This window comes from Oncorhynchus tshawytscha, linkage group LG08, assembly GCF_018296145.1.
Source record: "Oncorhynchus tshawytscha isolate Ot180627B linkage group LG08, Otsh_v2.0, whole genome shotgun sequence".
Lineage (NCBI taxonomy): Eukaryota > Metazoa > Chordata > Actinopteri > Salmoniformes > Salmonidae > Oncorhynchus > Oncorhynchus tshawytscha.
The window spans coordinates 42094973-42112923 of record NC_056436.1 but is presented as its reverse complement, the minus strand read 5'-3'; the positions used below and the strand labels follow the sequence as shown (position 1 = coordinate 42112923).

Here is a 17951-nt window from a genome sequence, read left to right as displayed (position 1 = left end):
GAAAAGGCTAGCTAGTTAGCGGGGTGCGCGCTAATAGCGTTTCAATCGCTGACCTCACTCGCTCTGAGACTTGTAGTTGTTCCCCTTGCTCTGCATGGGTAACACTGCTTCGAGGGTGGCTTTCTGATGTGTTCCTGGTTCGAGCCCAGGTAGGAGCGAGGAGAGGGACGGAAGCTATACTGTTACACTGGCAATACTAAAGTGCCTATAAGAACATCCAATAGTCAAAGGTATATGAAATACAAATGGTAGAGAGAAATAGTCCTATAATTCCTATAACTACAACCTAAAACTTCTTACCTGAGAATATCGAAGACTCATGTTAAAAGGAACCACCAGCTTTCATATGTTCTCATGTTCTGAGCAAGGAACATAAAGTTTCTTACATGGCACATATTGCACTTTTACTTTCTTCAACACTTTGTTTTTGCATTATTTAAACCAAATTGAACATGTTTCATTATTTATTTGAGGTTAAATTGATTTTATTGATGTAATATATTAAAGTAAAATAAATTCATTCAGTATTGTTGTAATTGAAAATAAATCGGCCGAATTGGCGTTGAAAAATCATAATCGGGCGACCTCAAGTCACAATAAATACCAAGCCAAATTTTTAAATGGCCAGCACAACAGGATGCATTGCCAGGCATCGATGTGAACGAGGGGGAGAGCGCTCGAGACTGAAGGGGAGGATGAGAGGGACTGAGCTGGGAAGCTGCATGTGTTGAAGCAGTTGTGAAGCATCAGCTGACAAAGTGAGGCGTCATGTATGGTGGCTGAAAAAAAAAAAAAAAGTGTCTTGGGGGCCTCCAAACGCTGAGGTATACACATTCCCATTTCCCTACTTAAACACTGGGACAGAGATGAAAGAAGTTCCATCTCCCAGTTTCTCTGTTGAGCCAGGTCTGAGGGCATCCCCCAGCTGCCTGAGCCTGGCCCTCGCAGTCCCCTGGCCAGGCCAGAGCTGTGTGAACGGCTAATTACCACTCATACCCCAGTGTGTGTCTGTGTAGGGCCCAGAGAGGGGGGGGGAATACTGTACCCAGCAGCAGCACAAACAGCAGCTTCACACTCCATTTCCTACTTCTCCAACTAAAAGGATTAGGGGGGACCTTCAAACAGGGGGCGATTGGCCAGAAGACCACAGGGGCCACATTCTGGAGAACCACGGCGGATGAATGCCTCTAGGAGACGGGGGAACACGCCAAACCCTGCAACCCACCCCCAAAGGATGTGGTACGCAATCAGATTGATTAAGAAATACCTTTTTTTTTTAGGTCAATGGGGTTCATGTGGGACCAAACTTCTCACTAGACCTAAATGCAAAGGGAACAGTTGGTGACCTGTAGACAAATTGGGCTGGTGCATGCTTAACTTTTCAAAGCTGCAGTTTGTGATTTTTATACCGTTTCCATCAGACTGGAGACTCAACCTGACTGGGCCCTTTCAGTCAATTTCCAGTTGGCTCGGCGGCTGCACCGCCTCGCGCCTAATTGACTACAGAGCTGCTTTTTCACTGCACTCCCCATCCCTCAGTTTTAGCAGGTTGGTGGAACGCTCACATGAAAGACCCCGCAAAGCAACGTTATTATTGCGATATGAATCTTTCCCCAACGTTGCATTCTTTTCCTCCCTCCCTTTCACTCAGAGTTCGTGACCAGAATCCCAACAATGCGGGAACAGCGGGGAGGGTGGAAATGAAGGCTGCTCTGTCTCTTCCATTGCATAAATGTCTCAGATTCCCGGCTCAATCATGTAAATACCAGCAGCTCCTCAAACACCTTCTGTCTGCAGTTTAGAAAATCTCCAGTAAGAGAAGGAACCATCACAACACTGATACAGGTAGAAAAACGGGTTATGCTCATAACTGATGCATCAGAATAATTTACAAAAAAATCAGGACTGCGTCAAATAATGCGGTGTACATTTCCAATTTGGCCATTATCGGAATATTTGGGGACAGAAAATAAATACACTACTCCAAAAAAATAGATTCCGCTGCTTACTAGAACAAGCACACTCCGGATACCGAGGAAAATTTGGCCGTTAGCCCCAGAAACGTCAACCCTATGACCGCACCATGCAAATGTCTGGGTCAATGAGACACACGATCAAAAGTATGTGGACACCTGCTCTTCGATCTCCTAATGCCAAAATCCTGGGCATTAATACGGTGTTGGTCTCCCCTTTGTTATAGCAGCAGCCTCCACTCATCTGGAAAAGCTTTCCATTATATGTTGGAACATTGCTGCGAGGACTTGCTTCCATTCAGAAACAAGAGCATTAGTGAGGTCGGGCGATCAGGCCTGTCCCACAGTCAGCTTTCCAATTCATCCCAACGGTGTTCGATGGGGTTGAGGTCAGGGCTCTGTAGAGGCCAGTCAAGTTCTTCCACACTGATCTCAAAACATTTCTGTATGGACCTCGCTTTGTGCACGGGGACATTGTCATGCTGAAACTGGAAAGGGTTTTCCCCAAACTGTTGCCACAAAATTGAAAGCACAGAATCGTCTAGAATGTCATTTTATGCTGTGGCGTTAAGACTTCCCTTCACTGGTACTAAAGGGTCCTAGACCGAACCATAAAAAGTAAAAAAAAAAAGTTTAAACCAGCCCCAGAACATTATTCTCTCCTCCAGCAAACTGTACAGTTGGCACCATACATTGGGGCAGGTAGTGTTCTTCTGGCATCCTCCAACTGCAGATTAGTCCGTTGGACTGCCAGATGGTGAAGCGTAATTTATCACTCCACAGAACGCATTTCCACTGCTACAGTCCAATGGGGAGAGCTTTAAAACACTCCAGCTGACGCTTGGCATAGCGCATGGTGATCTAAGGCTCGTGTGTGGCTGCTCAGCCATGGAATCCCACTTCATGAAGTTGGCCACAAACAGTTTTTGTGCTGACGTTACGCTCAGAGGCAGTTTGAACTCTGTAGCAACCGGGGACAGACAATTTTTATGAGCTACGTGCTTCAATACTTGGCAGTGATGTTCTGAGCTTCTGTGGCCTATCACTTCGCGGTTGAGCTGTTGTTGCTTCTAGAGGTTTACGCTCCACAATAACAGCACTTAGTTGACCGGGGCCGATCGAGCAGGGCAGAAATGTTTCAAAAACTGCCTTGAAAAGGTGGCATCTTGTCACACATTGAAAGTCACAGCCCTTCACTCAGGCCATGCTGACAATGTTGGTCTATGGAGATGGCATGGCTGTGTGAATACAACTAAACCGTTTCTTGCGATATGAAACAAGTTCCATAGCGTTAGTAATGTTATCCATGCTCCAATAAGGTTAAAGAAAGGTTAGGCTAAATTCCACAAGGAAATCTAATTTAACCCTAACCGATAAAGAGGTTCATAATCTTTGAGGGCCTCGTGTGGTATCAAAGGTGTGATGAACTGAAAGCTGAAGTGTCTGGGCCACAGAGACAAGGTACTTCAATGGAGGATACAGTGGTGAAAGGCAGGCTTTTTAAACCCCAGAGAGTGAGATGGAACATTGAGTGAACGAGCAGGCATGTTTGCCAGCCAAGATAAGTCCCATTAAAACCAAAGCACAGTAAACAAAGAGAAGTCTGTCGCTATACGTTATGCATCGACATTGTACAAATGTTATCCTGGCACCCTAGCTAACGTGATAAATGGAGCTGCACGGGAATATATATATTTTCCTCTATGCTCCGCTTGGAGAGGCAATACTAATTAAGGTTGGAAAAAATACATGTGCAAATTTGAGAGAAAGGAGCGCAACATATGCTACTCCCCTATTTTAGTTTAGACCAGTGATCAACTGATCGATCTTCAACGCATTCCTATGTCTCGTGCGGTTGGTGCTAGGTGCACCAGATTCAGCTGCCCTGTGTGCCAGGTAGGCGAAGTGTTCCCATTTTGAACCATATCACGTGTCTGAAGGTTCAAACTGACTTCCCAGCAGGCCCGGAGAGCAAATCAAGTGCACTATAGGCCTACCGCTGTCCAATCGGATGGCATAGACTACCGTGTCTGCAGTAACATAACAGGGTTAAAAAGCAAGCTAAAGCAAAATTGATACTGAGATACTTTTAAAACAATGACTAGAGACTTAAAATACAGCAGAGAGCTACTGTAAAATAAAATGGATTTAAACGTATGCTCACTCAGCTGTGCCTCAAGTAATACAACTGATTTAATATCAGTGTGATCAAGTAAATGTAAACTAAAATTTGCTTGAATTGGCAGGGCAATTCAAACCAAGCCAAGATGCAGTGGTGATGTATTGGGACTATAGCCATCTGCACAAAACTCATTTCTACAGTACTATTTTTATCAGGTTAACATTGCATAGGCTGAGCGGTACTGATCTAGAGTTTAAAAAAAAGGTTGGTGACCACCGATTTAGACCCACAGAAGGGAGGTTGTGTCTATTCTGTAGTGATAAATGCTGCACATTCGTGATAAGCAGAGATCATCAACATAGTTCCTCCCTCTTCCCTGCCATCTACCAATCCCAGTGCACGGAGGCAGAGGGCCAGGTAAAGTGTGGACAGAATCCCTGGCTAATCGGGGAACGCATTTTTCACGCTGTTCTCTCGCTCTCTACTGGTGTGAAGAGACTCCAAACAGGGGCCTTGAGCCGGCGTCCACCGTGCGTTTGAAGTCTCTGCCAGCAAGCAACAGATTAGCATCTAGTCCAGAGAAATGGGCCCTTTCAATTGTTATTTCCTTTTGTTTGCTTTAGGGCTGCAGTGCCAGAAATCTCTATAATAAGGTTGGGCACAGTGTGAGAGTTGAACAGCTGCTAAATGGGAGGAAATGAGAGATTTAAAGGGTAACAACTCACCTGATGTGATTGACCACTGTTTACCATTACTCAAGAAACTCAGATCAATGATATTCAATGATATTGGTCAATGATATTGGCAGACTTGTCAAAAGGGGCCAGCGGTTTCCTCTGGTAAAATGGAAAACAATCCATTCCTATTACCCTAGCGGTTAGAGTTAATTAACAAGGATGTTTCATACAGCTACTTATTGGAATGTGCTTAATGCCAAGTGTGGCACGGTAAGTCTCAAATTGCTAACTAGGACTAGGGAGCAGGGTGCAAGAACCGATAAACTGCTGGAACCAGCAGGATGATAACGGGATCCAGAGTCAGTGGAGGAGAGGGCAGACCTTCCCCCATGGCAGCTCTGTCCAGTCACAGATGTCAGTTTAGAACCTTGTTTGATGCTTCAACTGTGACGTGGGGCCGAAAGAGGGGATTGAGCCAGGCGTATGGCAGATTGCCACGAGCTCGTAACGCGGTGATGTGAAAGTTAGAAAAGCAATGGAATGCAAGCTACAGACAAAGGAATTCTGGTTGGAACATTATTGAAGATTTATGATAAGAAACATCCTAAAGATTAATTCTATACTTCGTTTGACATGTTTCGACGACCTGTAATATAACTTCTTGTCCGACCTTTCAGCTAGACTTGCACGCGCGTTTGGATTTGTTTACCAAACGCACTAACAAAAGGAGGTATTTGGACAAATGTACTTTACCGAACAAATAAAACATTTGTGAAACTGGGATTCCTGGGAGTGCATTCTGATGAAGATCAAAGGTAAGTGAATATTTATAATGCTATTTCTGACTAATGTTGACTCCACAACATGACGGATAGCTCTTTGGCTGTTTTGGTATCTGAGCGCCGTACTCAGATTATTGCCTGGTATGCTTTTTCCGTAAAGTCTTTTTGAAATCTGACACAGCGGTTGCATTAAGAGCCAGGGTGGAAGGTGGAATTGAAAATCTACTTGGCGATAGAGCTTTAAGCCACACTTGAGACATCTACACGGTGTTTCCTGATACAAGATGTTGCCATGGGCAGACCTGGAGAAAACACATTTAGCTGCTTCCGTCGGTCAGGCGAATATCGTGTCAGCCACTGAGTGGAGGGTTGGGGGCTTACAGGCTGGGGAACTAGAAGGCTCTCATTTCCCATGATCCCTTTTCTCCAAGCCCTGAGACAGCGGTTTGAGTCGGGGTGACACGCCACTAAAACTGGGGTGGTTTTGACCTGTGCTCCGGCCAGTTACCAGGAGAGGCCAGGCGGGTACATTACTGGGCCTTCTCAAACCATTATAGTTCCAAACAAACAAATACACACCACTAGACTGTGTGTACCGCATGAATGCCAGCCGCCATGTCCTTGCGGGTTTACATCCCATACAAGGCAGGGAATTATTTTTATTTGACCCAAAAGACAATACTTATATGCAAGTAAACATCATTAATAGGAGAGGCACCGTGGGCGGGAAACAGCCAGATGGCATTTGATACTCATTTGTCATACAATGGCTAATGTGGAGGTGCGAACAATGATGCACTAGAAGGAAGAAAAGGTGTTTATTCGATCACGGAGAACTGAGCTGGCCGTGAACAGGCTCCACTAGGCCGACCTGTGCTGTGTGTTCCTGGCAGAGCTGCTGGAGGCGAGAACTTGGCGGACGTGGCACACGACAACCCGCTGACCACACCGCCTGGCATACATTACAGACCATCTGTCACCCAAGCAATACGTCCCCGATCTTTCCTCGGTGGAAAGACTGAAGGCAGACTAAGCGAGAGGGAGGTCAAATCTGGCACTGGGGTCTGGAGCTAGTGCGACTGTGCAATTCTGAGTCTCCTACGGTGAAGAGAAACTGCAGAAGCGTGCTATCACGCAAGACAACATGGTGTCTGAAGATAGCGGTTAACAATAAACTAATCTGACACAAAACAATGTACAAGGCCAAAAGACCAACAAAGAAGGGGACAGAGAGAGAGAAAAAAAAAGAGGCAGCGAGAAGACAGTCACTGCCATGAAGCAAATGTAGAATAAGGTTGGGGCTGCTCTGTTCAAGTTGCTAATACAGTCACTTTGTTCAGGGAGCGACGCCGCAAGCTTTGTGGGGGCGCAGTGCATTGTCTCCCTCTTCTCTACCCCTCCTTTCCTTGCCTTTCATGGTTTTCCAGAGGATCCAGGAGGACAGGGGAGAGAGTGCAGCCGGCTGACTCTTAAAACTTGTGCCTCCGAGCAGCGGCAGAATTGAAACAAAACAACGAGGCGCTAACAATGATGGCAGCTAACCGCGCCTACGCAATGGATTGAACTTTGCTGAGCTCCCAAGTCACAACTTCAAATGAAAACTCCTAACCCTCTCGTGTTTTATCTCAAATGCCCGAGGACAAGGGTCCTCACAACAAACAGACAAATAAACTGAAATGCAAATGAGGATGCAAAATAACTATCCCAGATGCTTCCCTTCAAGCTCAAAGACACTGAACAATGCAGTGTAATGTGCTAACAAGTGTAGCCCATTTCTCTCTTAATACCATACAAGTAGGTAGGGCAGCGAGGGTTGCCTACAGTTGCACAGACTTTGAGGTATGATAAATAAATGACATACTAGCAAACATTTATTTCTGGGGAAATTATCTGTGGTGTGCTAAGCGCGTCTATGAAGAGAAGCCCTTCAAATAGACACCAGCGGTTTGGGGAGCCAATGAGGATTAATTAGACCCATAACAACGTCCAGCAGACAGCTCTGTCAATCACTCAACCTGCCGCCTGTGCCACAGTGTCACCTTGGCTTCCATCATCTGCCAACCCTTCCTTCCCAGTAAAAGAGGATCTACAATAGATCTAAATGAGCTGCCTGTCAACCAACACAGTAAACACCACTACTGCTGTTTGCGAGTGGCTAAGGGGAAGGGGTGTTGGTTTGTACTGTATGATGGGGTTGATGGCACAGAGGACAGAAGAAGAAAAAATGTTTCCCACAGCGTATCAGGTTATTAACAGATGTGAAAAGCTAATTACTGTGCTGGAAAGAATCCGAGACGCTACCTATTCTCTCCCTCCATATCGGTCTCTGGAATATTCAGACCAACATGGGCTCCTGGATTCAATTAGCAAGAAGTCGTTTAGACTCATCTCCCACAGCCATCGTTACTACCGGAGATTAACCAAGTGTGTTGCCAGTGGCACCAAAGTAATTGACACAGGGCTTTGGCCTTTGCCGCAGTTAGACTCACGCAATATTCAAAAAAGCCCAGGGACCATCTTCTGTTGGGCGATGGCCACACTGACAGCCGTGGCCAATTCTGAACACACAAAAAAAACTGGAAAATGACACTACGCCACCACTACCTGTGCTGTATTAAACATGAAGGTCCTGCTGAAAGAAACATCAGAAACTGTGTGTGTGAACTAAAATAGACCATTGTAGTCAAAAATCACCAGTCTAGAAATAGGCAAGCTCAGCTTTAGCCCAAAAATGTGTAAGCCTACGAATCCTTGCCGTCCCTGAGCGGTAAGAAAATAACCTCTGCTAACATCCAATACTGGGGAGCTGATTTTCCATGGGACATTACGTGCGTGGGTCTTACCATGGGAGGCAGATGGCCAGAGTGCTGGGGGACCGGGAGAGACATTAATTGATCGTCACGGTCGGGCATCTGAGCAGACGATTTGAGAGCGAAGCCTCCAGTCTTTTACAGCGAGGGTACAGCGAGGAGAGGGTCGTTAAGGGGCTGAGCGCCATCCATCAATTAAGCAAACAAATATAACAGTCAAGTAAAGCAAACTGATAAAATTAGGGCATTACATGGCAGTAGCTTAATGTGAATGCATGCATTCTTCTGTATTGCCCTCCAATTCAAACCACAGGTTTTCAATGTGGTTCAAGTCCAGAGACCGAGATTAAGCATTTTGCAATGGCATTTTGCAGTCAATTAACAATTTCTTTGTGGATTTTGACGTCCTCTCTGGGTTATTTTCTTGCTGGAAAATCCACATGCAGCCAACTGTCAGCCTCCTGGGCTGGCACAAGTCTAGCACATCCGGTCAGAGTGCAGAGGCATCTGCGGTCCTGCCCTCGATTGCACTCTGAACCCTCAGCGGATACAACCTCGTATTGGCATCTCGCGCGTCTTGTGTAAGTGCAACCCAATTAGAATGCATTGGATTGCAGGCCCCGTGTTTAACCTGCTGAGGACAGATCTGAAAGCCGCTGCATCTGCATTGGCCGTGCAGCATTCACGGTGATACCTCTGCAGAAATCAGCTGTTGCCAAGGGAGGAAGTTTGTGTTTATACAGGACCACCCACCCTCAACCGTCGCTCGGTGAGGCGGAACGGAGCATGAGTCGGCCTCTGCAGTTGCGTCACACCCTTCATACAAAGCCGCCGACCACATTTTTGGATCAAGCAAAAAAATTGGCTTTAGGTTCTCTCAGCGAATGGAGAATCTGTTTCTCTGATCTCTTTTGGGCAACACTGCTTTGATCATCCCCTGCCCGCTTTTAGGTACTCACCACAACCTTCATCCCGAGTGCCAATTAATCTATTCCTCGGTCACTGGGGCAGGAGGATCACAGTGAATCTAACCAGGTAGCCTTCGACTAGGGTGGCACACAGGACTAGCGCTGAAGCTCTGCAGGGTTAGCAAGTGCAGCAGGCAGTGTTTAGGGACTTATACCCAGTAGTCATGACATGAGAGCAAGGCTCTGTGGCACTTCAGCATCAATATGGGGTGGAGGGGAGAGGGGAGAGACTGGGGGGGGGGGGCTGGATCAGTGGTATAAATCCACACTTGAAAGAGCAGCTCAATGAAGCTCCACCTCCCATCGTTTGTAGTCTCATCTCCTCAGTTTGCAGGATGTTGAAAAGTTCAGGATCAGGGAGCTGCCGCAAGGCAGAATCACTGAACCTTTGCCACTTCCCATCAGCACCCTCTCCTTGCCATTAGGCAAGGTATCTGGCGTGTGGGGTGGTCTAGAGACAAGGGACGAGGTCATAAGAGACATACACCCGTAACACCTTTTCAATATCAGCCAACAAAATCAACTAGAAGTGGGGTTTGGATACCATTTAAATGAAAAACTACCATAAAAAAATATATAGCATACATTTCACCACTAACAAGACAAGGCTAAAATAGCTATTGGCTCAAGGTCAAACTGACAACTGTGGTCTGCGTCTCATCCTTCTGTCTGGACAAGGACCCCAGGCCAGCCTGATGTGGAACGAAAAGCTTTTCCTTAAAAAGGAGGACGTCATTTGTTTCCCAAGCGATTTAATAAAGACGATTTCACACTGTCAAATGTGGAGAAGATACCGTTCATTAAAAAGTGAGTCGCAGGATTGAGATTGCCATAGCTTTAATCCAATTAAGGGTAGCACGATAAAGGGAATTTACTGCCAGCCAAGGCTGCCCACCCACCCACAGTGACAACACTAGAGAGGAGAGCGCGAGCCCCTGGGGGACTTCATGGGGAGATAAACCCCAATGAGCCTGGGAAGCCAGAAGGGGCTATAAAACCTGCTACTAGAACTTTGCTCGCTTACGCATGAGAGCATAACGTAGGATACATTCCTATAGAATCATATTTCTGGTGACACTCCGCTAGACTATAAGCGTGGCACGTCGCAGCCGATGACTTCAGAGGGGAAGTTAGGGGTGAGCAGCGCATACAGGTGTTTATTAATCTGCCTCAAACTTTGGCTGACCGTGACTTATGCTGAGTCACCCATTTCAGTTACTGCCGTCACTCGCCGCAATATCCTCTGGTGGCGTATGCCGGGGAGAGAGGTTTAAAAGCCCCTTCGAAACAGAAACAGTGACAACTGGAGGATAAAGGATTAATCTCAAAACAAGGGAGAAAGTTATTGAGCCGAGGCTTTATTCGCTGTTGCCATTTTGGACTGAAGCGATTCAAGTGATGCCAGGGCTCTGGTAGAGAGTGCAATCAAACTGCACCAGAGGGCCCCTGCGTGGTGGCGTGTCCATCCTCTGAAATAAACCAGATTATGATTGAGCAGGCCAGGCCTGCTCAGCCTTGGCCCAGTTTCAGGGGGTCAGCTCCCCAGCCACCTCGCCTCCTGACCGGGGGAAATCGGGAGGTGCAGCTGTCCGGCCGGTCTGTTCACCACAGGCAACCAGGCACTGCGGCCACGCAGTCCCCACCTCCCTGACGGCCATCTCCGGACACATGGGAGGAAGTGTACACGGGGAAATATGGTGCTCACACTCACAGGTCACTTACCGTTGTCTGTTTTTACTACTGGTTTGAGATTAAGTGACACGCCTTGTTCTAGTCATATCCAGGCAAACCGGCTATAAAGACACGCTTCAGTTTGTGTTTACACAAACGTTAATGTTTACAGCTACCGCATTGTTATACAGACCATACATACAATGAACACAAATAAAAAAAACAATAGCTTATTTTGCTACAATTTTGCACACAAATTGTTTACATCCCTGCTAGTGAGCATTTTCTTTGCCAAGATCATCCATCCACTCGTGGCATATCAAGAGGCTGATTAAACAGCATGATCCTTACAGGTGAACCTTGTGCTGGGGAAGATAAAAGGCCACTAAAATGTGCAATTTTGTCACAACTATGCCACAGATGTCACAAGTTGAGGGAGAGTACAATTGTTAACCGCAAGAATATCCACCAGAGCTGTTGCCTTAGAATTTAAATGTTAATTTCTCTACCATAAGCCACATCAAGTCATTTTATAGAATTTGGCAGTATTTGGCTTCTCAACCACTGCAGCGCAAGACCTCCATATCCGACTTCTTCACCTGCAGAATCGTCTGAGACCAGCCACACGGACAGCGGCTGAAACTGCAGGTTTGCACAATCGAAGAATTTCTGCACAAACTGTCAGAAACAGTTTCAAGGGAAGCTCATCTGAAGGTTCACCAGAGTCTTAACCGGACTGCAGTTCGACATATGCTCTGCCAAATTGGTTGTTGATCATTGCTAGACAACCATTTTCAGGTCTTGCCATAGATTTAAGTCAAAAGTGTAACTCGGCCACTCAGGAACATTAACGTCTTCTTGGTAAGCAACGCCAGTGTAGATTTGGCCTTGTGTTTTAGGTTATTGTCCTGCTGAAAAAGTGAATTTAACTCCTCCCAGTGTCTGGTGGAAAGCAGACAACTATGTTCTCCACAGATTTTGCCTGTGCTTAGCATCATTCTGTTTATTTTTTAGCCTGAAGCTCCCTAGTCCTTAAAGATTACAAGCCACCACCACGTTTGAAATGGATATTTGTGGTATTCAGTAATGTGATGAATTGCATTTTCTCCAAACATAACACTTTGCGTTGAGGACAAAAAGTTAATTCCTCTGCCACATTTTTTTGCAGTATTCCTTTAGTGCCTTGTTGCGAACAGGATGCCCATCTGTCAATTAGGTTACTATTGCACAGTAACTACAATGTAGTTACCATCCTCAGCTCTAGCAAAGCCAATACATTCTGTAATGTTTTAGCCTCGGTGAAATCCCTGCGAGATTCTCTCCGGCAACTGAACTGGGAAGGATCCCTGTATCTTTGTGGTGACTTGGTGTATTGATACACCATCCAAAGTGTAATTAATAACTTCACCATGATCAAAGGGACATTCAATGTCTGCTTTTCAAATTATAACCCATCTACCAATAGGTGCCCTTCTTTGGGAGGCAATTGGAAAACCTCCTTTGTCTTTGAATCAGTGTTTTAAATTCACTACGCGACTGAGGGACCTTACAATTATCAGTATGTGTGGAGTACAGATATAAGTATTATATCAGGCAGTAATTCAAAAATCATGTTAAACACTGATTGCTCACTGAGTGAGTCCATGAAACTTATTAAGCACATTATTCCTGAACGTATTTATGCTTGCATTAACAAAGCGGTTGAATACTTGACAAGATATTTCAGCTTTTAATTTAAAAAATGCCAACATTAAAAAAAAATCCAGTTTGACATTATGGGGTATTGTTTGTAGGCCAGTGGGGGGGAATCTAAATTGAATCCATAAATTCAGGCTGTAACAAAAAGTAGAATAAGTCAATGGGTGCGAATACCTTCCGAAGGCACTGTATACAAATACAAAAATATATTGCATCCTTTCCCCTTTTGGAGAAAGCTGGGCCTATTCAAATCATGTACACACTGACTGTGGGCGGAGGTCAGTCAACTGATTAACCCTCGTGGCAGTACTACTCACCGCGGGCACCAGAAGCTTCTTGACCTCCTCCAAGGCTCTCTTCATCTTGATCTCGGAGCGAGTCTGTGTGTCCTCCACCGTGATCAGGACGTGAAGCTCCTCGTTTAGATGCTCCCAGTTGGGCTTGCCTCTGTTCTGTTCCTCCTGTAAAACAAAGAGAAGTGAGAGAAGAGCGACATGAGTGGATGTGACAAGCTCGGTTAGAGCGCTGCCGTTTTACATGACATAACACATTTTTCATGCGTTGAAGAAAGACATGGCGGGACACTAGGCAGCAGCGACATGCCCTTTTTTCCAGGACAACCCCCTTTATTTGATGCCGGCGTCAAAAAGGGTGACGGCTATCCCTGTAGCAATTAATATCCGATGATTATGTACAGTTGAAGTCGGAAGTTTACGTACACCTCAGTTTCACAATTCGACATTTAATCACAGTAGAAATTCCCTGTCTTAGGTCAGTTAGGATCACCACTTTATTTTAAGAATGTGAAATGTCAGAATAATAGTAGAGAGAAGGATTTATTTCAGCTTTTATTTCTTTCATCACATTCCCAGTGGGTCAGAAGCTTACATCCACTCAGTATTTGGTAGCATTGACTTTAAATTGTTTAGGCTTGTGTCAAACATTGTGGGTAGCCTTCCACAAGCTTCCCACAACAAGTTGGGTGAATTTTGGCCCATTCCTCCTGACAGAGCTGGTGTAACTAAGTCAAGTTTGTAGGCCTCCTTGTTCGCACACGCCTTTTCAGTTCAGCACACACATTTTCTATAGGCTTGAGGTCAGGGCTTTGTGATGGCCACTCCAATACCTTGACTTTGTTGTCCTTAAGCCATTTTGCCACAAATTTGGAAGTATGCTTGGAGTCATTGTCCATTTGGAAGACCCATTCACGACCAAGCTTTAAGTTCCTGACTGATGTCTTGAGATGTTGCTTCAACATATCCACATCATTTTCCATCCTCATGACGCCATCTATTTTGTGAAGTGCACCAGTCCCTCCTGCAGCAAAGCACCCCACAACATAATACTTCCAACAACGTGCTTCACGATTGGGATGGGGTTCTTTGGCTTGCAAGCCTCACCCTTTTTCCTCCAAACATAACGATGGTCATTATGGTCAAACAGTTCTAATGTTTAATCAGACCAGAGGACATTTCTCCCCCAAAAAATACAACATTTGTCCCCATGTGCAGTTGCAAACCATAGTCTGGCTTTATGGCGGTTTTGGAGCAGTGGCTTCTTCCTTGCGGAGAGCCTTTCAGGTTGTCGATATAGGACGTTTTACTGTGGACAGATAGTTTGTACCCGTTTCCTCCAGCATATTTGCAAGGTCCTTTGCTGTTGTCCTGGGATTGATTTGCACTTTTCACACCAAAGTACGTTCATCTCTAGGAGACAGAACGCATCTCCTTCCTGAGCGGTATGACAGCTGCGTGGTCCCATGGTGTTTATAATTGCATACTATTGTTTGTACAGATGAACATGGTACCTTCAGGCATTTGGAAATCACTCCCAAGGATGAACCAGACTTGGAGGTATACCATTTTTTCCCCTGAGGTCTTGGCTGATTTCTTTTGATTTCCCATGATGTCAAGCAAAGAGGCACTGAGTTTGAAGGTAGGCCTTGAAATACATCCACAGGTACACCTCCAATTGACTGAAATGTCAATTAGCCCATCAGAAGCTTCTAAAACCAAGACATTTTCTGGAATTTTCCAAGCTGTTTAAAGGCACAATCAACTTACTGTACGTAAACTTCTGATCCACTGGAATTATGATAGTGAATGATAAGTGAAATAATTTTCCAACAATTGCTTGTGTCATGCACAAAGTAGATTTGCCAAAACTATAGTTAACAAGAAATTTGGAGTGGTTGAAAGATGAGTTAATGACTCCAATCTAAAGTGTATGTAAACTTCTGACATCAACTATGTACGTAGCAGGAGTTAATCTGACCAACCTATCCAAAAGGAGACCTAGCGTGCTGTCGAACAAAAAAAATAACATGGGTGTTTTAACAAAGGGCCCGAGAGAGCCATTTTACCCCTCTCCGAAAGGGGGCCGCTATGCACTTTGAGGTGCTAAATTGAGACGCTGGTGAGCTTAGAAATGTCAGAATGGCCTTTATTCAAAAACCGACGATCAAGTCGCGAGGAGGCCTTCAACAGGGCCAAAGAGGGCCACTTTAAAGTGCACACAATGGGGCCCAGTATTTGACTGGCGAGGCTGAGTGGGGAAATGGAATAGGTCAATTCAAAATGTAAGTCTTCAGACCTGGCTCAAAATCCCCGCACACCTAGCATTTTGAGAGAAGGGAGAGTGGAATATGTCGGGAGTAAAATGCAAGGCTCTCCATTCTGACACGCTCTCCCCCATTACCTGGCTTCTTTTGAGACGTTTTCCGACAGCACTGCACCGCACAGAGGGCTCTTAAAAGCTTTGGGTCACACCACCATGGCAGCTTACTGTCGTGTGTGCTTATATGTAGACATATCGGAGCTCACCATTTCCTCTGTGGCTATGAATTGAGGTTCACAATTCGATTCAAACAAAGACTAGACTAACCTCAAACAGCAGACAATAGAGCCTCAGTAGGAATATGAAACACTATAGCTTCAAATCATGTTATGACAAAAGCAGCAGCAGTCTTAAGCTCTCAGAGAATCATCTCTCCCCGAGCTCTATCATGACAACACATTTCAGCATCAAAACACCACCGCCAAATCTCCAAGGCATTTAGGTCACGGTACAAGGAAGAGGGAAAAATCTAGCTTCCAGCTTTGCTTCCCTCTGACTAAAAGCTTAAATTAGGCAGTATGTGTTAATGCGGTGTCGTCAGTTTCCCCCCTCCAACACACACGTTACCCCTGGTGCTCCTCCGATCACTGCTCATTTGTGAACTAGGCATGGTAATTGAGGTGTCTAATTGCTACCCATGCATTGTGAGGCACGGCGGGAGGTCCACCTGACACTTACTAATATGCGGCTCGGCGCGCGCCGTGCCAAGCCAGAGTAGAGTGGCATGCCGCCGCTTGCCCGCCTCTGCCGAGAGAGACGTTGCCATGACTTTCACAATCTTTTGTCTCTCAAACAAACACAGTGGGAAAATTAAGTTTAATATTCCGCTCGTGTCCTTCAATTCCACAAGAGAAGGGGGGCATAGTTTTAACAGGCAGAAGCCAAAATTATTTCACAATGGGCTGTTTACTTGTGGCCTATTTTGCAGGCAGCGTGGAGGTGAGTGAAGAGTTTGTGGAGAAACAGACAGGACCTAACTGTCAGTTGAACCGCCAGAACCTCCTCAGAACCCCCTGTGGAACTGCACCTGCCACAAACATAATCTCCCATTTCTGAGCACTGGTCATTTTGAGGAGCGTGTGTGTGACTGCGGCAGAGAGATGGTGAGTAAGTGAACACTACACAGAGAGACAGCCAGAGAGAGCTCCAGTACCGTGGGGATTCACAGTCACACCCCAGGAAGGGCGGAAGCAAGGAAGGCTGGGAGCGGTGCGGAGTGCCACTCTCCCACTGTGGCTCGCTGTGAACAAGGTCGCAGTGTCCTCAAGAGGAAAAAGTGACAGCATGACAAACGGGGGAGGAAGAGTGGTGGGACGGAGGGGGCAGGGCATGTTGGGAAGGCCTTTGAAGAGCGGCGAAATTCTGTTTACTGACATCGGAAACCGGCTGAGAGAGAGAACTGCCAAGTAATCGAGTTGGCCAAAATATTAACGTTAAAAAGGGAATGAAAAAAACAAAAACAATTACTTGCTTGTGTGGTGCCCCGAACCTCAAGCTTAGCGGGGCTAAGCTTGAACTCAATAAATCCTCGACCAAGGTTATACTCTCAACACTGAAAACGCCACATGGAAAAAATGCCACAGAAATAGCTGACCATATGTCCAGTGTAATTTGACCTGCCCCTTCTTGTTTGTTATATTGGAAGAGGAAAGTTCCACAGCCCGACAGGGGTAGCTCGCGTGGTCAGCTGGTGCTAGATTTAATCTGGGCGAGTCTACAATTACTATTTATATCAACACGGTGCCAGAATGCACATTTCACAGCTAAGCGACTGTCTCAAACCAGCTGTCCCTCTCTCGCCCAGTCCCCAAGGGCTCCTCGATGGCACCTCTTAGCCATGGGGTGGATGCACTTCAGTCGCAAATGCCACCGGGCCAAAAGGGACTTGGAAACAGAGGGCAAGACAGAAGAAAGTAAGGCTAGCTATGCCTGGATCAAAGGACTTGGGTTGTTCCACGAAATGGGATATTACATTTTAAGTACAAATTGTGCACCAATACCGAATTTTAAAAGCCTGTTAAATAAAATGAAGTGCCATTTAATATAGACCACATGGAGAATTCTATAAACGTGTTTTTTATATGAATAATGGCTTAGTAAGTGCCAACATTCTGCATTTTGACGTCCCTCTCACTTCTAGGTAGATTTTCACCCATTTAATCCCAACATTTCTTCAACCACCATTTAGTGTTGTGCTGTATACTGAAACTTCTTCCGATACTCGAGCATGAAAAACTGCTCGGTATTAGAATGTGTGTCTCAAGGATCAAGTCTCAGCCCAGCCGATACCCCCCTTTATAGCATGAGTGGACCGTGCCCGCTTCACTTAGCCTGCACGGGGAGCCTAGGTCTGGGCCGCATCATGTTCACTCCCCATTCATGCTGAACATGTTAAAACACTAATAAGACGTGGCATGTAGAACCTGCTCACCAAACAAAATATCCATACAGGCTAGAACACTTTACAATGCAAGAAGGTACCAGTAGCTTCCAGATTTGTACGCCACCTTTCCATGCTCGCTTACAGCTGAAGCTTGATTCAATTCACTACCCTAGAACTTCGTTAGAAACACAAAATTTACCGATTGTCACCAAAACTGCATTAATTTAAAATCACTCACGTCTCTCCCAAAT

At 45.6% G+C, this 17951-nt stretch overlaps 1 protein-coding gene across 5 annotated transcripts in view; it reads right to left on the bottom strand.

Annotated features, from left to right (window-relative positions):
• qkia (QKI, KH domain containing, RNA binding a) overlaps positions 1-17951 on the bottom strand; it is an 81784-nt gene that overhangs the window by 22168 nt on the left and 41665 nt on the right. For all 5 annotated transcript variants that reach the window (XM_024429735.2, XM_024429737.2, XM_042325553.1 and 2 more), the window contains exon 4: positions 13019-13162. In XM_024429735.2, coding sequence (XP_024285503.1) covers positions 13019-13162 — 144 coding nt within the window. The remainder of the gene's footprint in view (positions 1-13018; positions 13163-17951) is intronic.